Source organism: Solanum tuberosum, unplaced genomic scaffold (genome assembly GCF_000226075.1).
Source record: "Solanum tuberosum cultivar DM 1-3 516 R44 unplaced genomic scaffold, SolTub_3.0 scf00222, whole genome shotgun sequence".
Taxonomy (NCBI): Eukaryota; Viridiplantae; Streptophyta; class Magnoliopsida; order Solanales; family Solanaceae; genus Solanum; species Solanum tuberosum.
In genome coordinates, this window is record NW_006239147.1 from 245,268 (window position 1) to 252,104 (window position 6,837).

General features: G+C 37.1%; 1 protein-coding gene and 1 long non-coding RNA gene across 2 annotated transcripts in view; one reads left to right on the plus strand and one right to left on the minus strand.

The window, feature by feature from the left end:
- Nucleotides 1-2,127, minus strand: part of LOC102586411 (GDSL esterase/lipase 5-like) — a 13,559-nt gene extending 11,432 nt beyond the window's left edge. The window contains exon 1 of the mRNA XM_015312919.1: nt 1,973-2,127. Within this exon, the coding sequence (XP_015168405.1) occupies nt 1,973-2,127 (155 nt within the window). The remainder of the gene's footprint in view (nt 1-1,972) is intronic.
- A 412-nt stretch (nt 2,128-2,539) lies between these two features.
- LOC107062365 (uncharacterized) lies at nt 2,540-4,307 on the plus strand. The gene is made up of 2 exons (XR_001474573.1): nt 2,540-3,148; nt 4,174-4,307. It is a non-coding gene; the product is annotated as an uncharacterized lncRNA (long non-coding RNA).
- Nucleotides 4,308-6,837: the final 2,530 nt, after the last annotated feature.

Consider the following 6,837-nt stretch of genomic DNA (forward strand, 5'->3'; position numbering starts at 1 on the left):
AACTTGCGTTGAAAGATATTTGCATTTAAGTCGCATCTATTCGGAGGTGAAGGATGTGCACCCTATCTATTCCACGTTCAAGTCGGAGGAGACTTGCGTTGAAAGAATTTTTATTCGTCCTACCGATGGACATACATTCAAAATCCTACCGATGGATCATCTTTTTTCATTCGTCCTCCCGATGGACATACATTCAAAATCCTACCGATGGATCATCTTTTTTCATTCGTCCTCCCGATGGACATACATTCAAAATCCTACCGATGGATCATCTTTTTTCATTCGTCCTCCCGATGGACATACATTCAAAATCCTACCGATGGATCATCTTTTTTCATTCGTCCTACCGGTGGACATACATTCAAAATCCTACCGATGGATCATCTTTTTTCATTCGTCCTACCGGTGGACATACATTCAAAATCCTACCGATGGATCATCTTTTTTCATTCGTCCTACCGGTGGACATACATTCAAAATCCTACCGATGGATCATCTTTTTTCATTCGTCCTACCGGTGGACATACATTCAAAATCCTACCGATGGATCATCTTTTTTCATTCGTCCTACCGGTGGACATACATTCAAAATCCTACCGATGGATCATCTTTTTTCATTCGTCCTACCGGTGGACATACATTCAAAATCCTACCGATGGATCATCTTTTTTCATTCGTCCTACCGGTGGACATACATTCAAAATCCTACCGATGGATCATCTTTTTTCATTCGTCCTACCGATGGACATACATTCAAAACCCTACCGATGGATCATATTTTTTTATTCGTCCTACCGATGGACATACATTCAAAACCCTACCGATGGATCATATTTTTTTATTCGTCCTACCGATGGACATACATTCAAAACCCTACCGATGGATCATATTTTTTTATTCGTCCTACCGATGGACATACATTCGAAATTCTACCGATGGACATGCATTTCTATCCTACCAATGGATCATCTTCATTTGTCTTATCATACGAGATGTTACATATTTTTTCTGTAATTTTGCCTTTACTAATGAGTTTAATCTTTGTTTTTTTGAGAACATCTAAGAGGATGCAATCTCAATAGTGCCACAGGTGCGGACTATTTCAACAAGGACGCAACACAGCGTAGAACCTTTTGGAGGGAAGTCCGGGATCGACTTCCACCACATTCCAACCGCACTTTTTATATAAAGGTCATGTGTTCGGCCAAAATCGAGTTAGTCAATTTTCGTTGTCCACAATTTCTTTCATCAATCATATCCAACGAAAGGGACAGCTGTTGACACCCAATTTTGGCCAACATTTTCAAAATTCGTAACTTTTAAGTTTTATTTATTTAATAGTTCAAAATAATTTTTTAATAAGTTTATCGATAACTATCCTTATTTATCAAAATTTAGGATTTTTATCAGTTAATTTTAAAATTGCATTTTTACAAGTCATTAGTTACGTTCTATTTATTTTTTTTTATATTCATTTTATTCGTTATATTTATTAATACTCATTCTGATAGTTTGCACAATCTAGAAATTCATTCAAATACAGATATTTTATTTGATCGATAATTTTGGGCCACAATCCCAAGCCCACAAATTGAGCCCAATTAACAATTATTTCCTATATAAGTTTTGGTTAGGTTAAAAAATAGGGGTGGTGAAATAAAAATTAGGGTGGGTGTATAATTTTCAGAATGAGTATGGATGTATTTTTTCCTTTTTTGAGCCGCCAAGGTCTCACCACAGCCATCCAAAAACCCACTTCGTCCTCTTTTCCGGCGAGACTCCATCAGAACCAACCCACAACAACTCCAAACAAATCCAAAACCACCAAAAGACCATTGTCCTCCCTTACTACATGCTACGGTTCACTGACTAGGGAAGCCATTGACACCGCTCCGAAGAAACAACCATTTTCCCTCTTCTGTTTATTTCTCTTGCGGCTAGCTCTGGTGAGGAGCTTCAAGCTCCGATTAACCGGAGCAAATCCAGTCGCGACTCAGTCCCCTTCCCCTTCCCCTTGACGAGTTTGGTTTGTTTTGCAGGTGTAAGATCTCCATCTCCGACGTGACTCCAACACCGGTGAGCGACAATCAGATCTGGCTTGAATTGTGACCTATTCTGTCTTACCATTGAAGAAATAAAGCTCAAATGAAGGTCTGTTCATTTTCTTTTTCCATTAATATTCTTCCTTTTTATTGTTCTGTTTCTTTTCAATAATGATATGATCTTTGGTATCTTAATTAGTTGTTAGTGTCTGATTTCTTTAAAATCCTTCTGTTGACACCCAATTTTGGCCAACATTTTCAAAATTCGTAACTTTTAAGTTTTATTTATTTAATAGTTCAAAATAATTTTTTTAATAAGTTTATCGATAACTATCCTTATTTATCAAAATTTAGGATTTTTTATCAGTTAATTTTAAAATTGCATTTTTACAAGTCATTAGTTACGTTCATTATTTTTTTTTATATTCATTTTATTCGTTATATTTATTAATACTCATTCTGATAGTTTGCACAATCTAGAAATTCATTCAAATACAGATATTTTATTTGATCGATAATTTTGGGCCACAATCCCAAGCCCACAAATTGAGCCCAATTAACAATTATTTCCTATATAAGTTTTGGTTAGGTTAAAAAATAGGGGTGGTGAAATAAAAATTAGGGTGGGTGTATAATTTTCAGAATGAGTATGGATGTATTTTTTCCTTTTTTGAGCCGCCAAGGTCTCACCACAGCCATCCAAAAACCCACTTCGTCCTCTTTTCCGGCGAGACTCCATCAGAACCAACCCACAACAACTCCAAACAAATCCAAAACCACCAAAAGACCATTGTCCTCCCTTACTACATGCTACGGTTCACTGACTAGGGAAGCCATTGACACCGCTCCGAAGAAACAACCATTTTCCCTCTTCTGTTTATTTCTCTTGCGGCTAGCTCTGGTGAGGAGCTTCAAGCTCCGATTAACCGGAGCAAATCCAGTCGCGACTCAGTCCCCTTCCCCTTCCCCTTGACGAGTTTGGTTTGTTTTGCAGGTGTAAGATCTCCATCTCCGACGTGACTCCAACACCGGTGAGCGACAATCAGATCTGGCTTGAATTGTGACCTATTCTGTCTTACCATTGAAGAAATAAAGCTCAAATGAAGGTCTGTTCATTTTCTTTTTCCATTAATATTCTTCCTTTTTATTGTTCTGTTTCTTTTCAATAATGATATGATCTTTGGTATCTTAATTAGTTGTTAGTGTCTGATTTCTTTAAAATCCTTCATGTTGTGGTTAATTGCTAATTATGTATTTAGTTGGTTGTTTTAACACTATCTTTCACCGTGATTTGTTACCACTTTGTCATTATCTTTGAATGTTGATTTTTATTTCTTTATTATATTATCAAATAAGTTAGGCAGTATTTAGATTTTATATTTTTCTTTATTATTTTTCTTATATTTGATGTTTTGGTTGTCGAGTTGCCCAAATATTTAATCTCCACTACATTAGCTATTACTAGCTTATCATAATTGTTGTTGCTATTAGATTTTATTTATGTATTTTCTTTCAATGCTATATTCTCATAGATGCTACTTTGATTTATTTATTTATTTTAATTCATTTTTGTTAAGTGGATGTTACGTGTTATCTTGAGACGATGATGATGATGTTATTGTTGTTATTATGAGTATGGTGTTGATTTCGGTTGATCGATTTCGCATTATTTTATTTTCTTCTTACAATTAATTTGAGAAAGTGTTGTGGCCAATGAGAAAATCTCTCCGTCGATTTTGGAGGCCTTTACATTGTAAAAAGACGGAAATTTAGTTTAATTTCATATATTTGTTTGTTCAAAATGGCCAATGAGAAAATCTGTCCGTCGATTTTGGGGGCCTTTACATTGTAAAAGACGGAAATTTAGTTAATTTCATATATTTTGTTTGTTCAAAATGGCCAATGAAAAAATTTCTCCGTCGGTTTTGGAGACCTCCACATTTTAGAAGACGGAAATTTAGTTTAAGTCTATAAAAGTTTTATGTTAAAATTGGCCGATGAAGAAATTACCGTCGATTTCCAAGGCCTTCCATGTTAATAAGACGGGTTTTTATTTTTAAGTTATTCTTTGATTCATTTATTTTTATTCATGTTAATTTTTTACAAACACATTTACTAAGTGTCTGTACAGGTACTCGGATGTGCTTCCCATTGAAGCTATTCAAATAAGGTTCGAATTATACCCTTATTCATTATTGTATATTATTGACGATAGGCAAATTTAGGCCAATTCATATATTATTGTTTTATCATATTACTTGTGTATATTGCATGTTTATTATACTTGTACAATATTTTATCCTCCTCCTCAATTTGAAAAAAAATGAATTCAATCGGGACCACATTTGCGGATTTCGAAGAATGCGTAACCCCTTCCCTTCGGAATAACTTGAACCCCTTACTTAGAATCTAATGGTTTCATAGATAACTTAATGGTTTCCTAGTTTTTTCCTAAAATTAGGTGGCGACTCCTTCAAAATTTGTTTATTCTTAAAATTCTCTTAAAATTGAATCAATTGATTATTTTTTGAGTCACCACGATGTTTCGCCCTATTTGAATAGAGTAGGGATGTAAACAGAAATGACCTCTCATGGAAATTTTGACTGCGCCGTTGAGTCTGGAATATCGAATTTGGTATGGTTGCATATCTTGTTTGCGTACACGGGGTTCCGAACGAGATCAGAGCACCCCGTCGGGGTTTTAAGTTTTGGAAATTATTGCAGATTTTCTGCAATAAATGCAGAAAAACAGCAACATATTTCCAAACTTCAAACCTTCAAAACTCTCTCATCTCTCAACCAATTTGGGCGATTCAAAAGGCAAAGTTGTGAGATTTTTCGAGGACAACGCGTTTGTGATCTTGAATAGTGATTTGGAGTCCCTGTTTGAGGTAATTTTCGTAAAATACCTGCTGCCACACCCTTTTTGTGAGCTTGATTTTGGAAATTTTTGAGACTTGATATTTCAGTCATTAAATATCCGATTTCGGTGATTCTTGGAGCTATCTTGAGTTTTTTTTCAAGGAGAACGCGTTGGCATGGTTAGATTTCGTATTTAACTTTTTATTGGAGGTAAAAAGTTGTGTTTTAGTTGCTGTCTTAGCTCATTTCGAGCTCAATTTTTGAGAAAATTTAGAAGGTGATGTCGTGGTCATTTTAGGTGCGAATCTGATGATTCAAAAGCCTAGATTGTGGGGTTTTTTGTGAGGATCATCATGGTGTGATTGGTTTCAGCATCTGGACCCTCGTTTCTGATATATTCTTGTAAATAGCTGCTGCTATTGTTGTTCCGTTTTACTGTAATTTGGGTTTTGGTTGCATGTTGATAGTGTGTTGTTCCCGAGCCCCGAATTGTGTCCCATTTTGGGACATGAGCTGGGAAAACTGGTTAGGACCCACTTTTGAGGTTAATTTCGAAATTTTCTGCACGTCTGCGCGGGTCCCACGATTCCCGTTTTGACTCCAAAATTGATTTGTCTCCGTTTGTTGTGATTTTGGTGTCTAAACGACTGTAATAACGTTGTGATCCTATTTTTGATAGCGGGGCAGCGTTTCGAGACTGTTCGGAAAGGGAAAGCTCCGAAGAAGTGATTTTGGAGCGCGTGTGATTGGCCTACAGGTAGGCTACGGTTTTCCCTTTCTTAGATTGAGCTCGAGAATGTGAATGCATGTTGATTAGTTGGGATTTGGGTTGGGTAGTTATTGAATCATGCATAGGTGATTAGAAATCATGTTTTCGGCCTATTTCGGGAATTATCGGGTAACTATGAGCATGCTTTGTGTTATTAATGGACCCTCCTCGCTATGTGGAGTGCTTGCATGCTTAATTATTGTTTATTTGAAGCATGTTGGGCCTTAGTTTAGGTTTGACTAGGGCTTGTCTTAGAAATAAATGATTCGGATCCGATAGGCCTTAGTTTTACCCCGACTTGAGTCTGATAGTTTGGGCCTTAGCTAGGCGATACGCTTGCTCCGACTTTAGTTATCCTTATTTTTCCCGATGTTACGGCTTCACGAGTTACGTCGGCGACACTAATTCTACTTCGTGATTTGAATTTGATTTTCGATTTGGTTCTAAGGACTTACATTGATTGGATAAGTATGAACGGCGTTCCACGGACATTTATGAGTGTGGATCGATTAGGACTCTTTCAGCAGCTACATTGGCACCTTTATAGAGCATCCGGTTTAAGTTCCGGCCTCTATTGCCCAGATACTTATATAGAGCATCCGGTTAGGGTTCCGGCCTCTATTTCCCAGATACCTATAAAGAGCATCCGGTTAGAGTTTCGGCCTCATATACTTGATACTTGTGATTGGTTACTTAGGTACTTCTGGTGAGCATCCGGTTCGAGGTCCGGCCTCTGTACTGTCAGATTTTACTAATTGGGATTGAGGTTCTGATTTGATGTTTTCCGTTCTTGGGTTCTTATATGCAATTATCTTTAGTTATAGTTATTCTATGTACTCGTCGGGCTTATGGGGGTCCGTTCGGGTTTTTATTTAACTTGCGCACGAGTGTACCTTCTGGGCTTATGGGGGCCCAGTTAGGTGTAGTTAGCTTATAGATTACTTTAGTTAGTTCTTTCTACACTCGTGTGCATTCCATTGTTAGTTAGATTTTAGTTCTTGACTTCGGTTTGTGTTATTCCTTCTTTTCATATTGCCTTTACTTTTCAAGTTCAGTCGGCCTACGATGCCTACTGGGTACCGGTTGTTTTGGTACTCATGCTACGCTCTGCATCTATTTCGTGATGCAGGTCCGGGCACTAGTAGACAGCGTTGATCGAGCTTG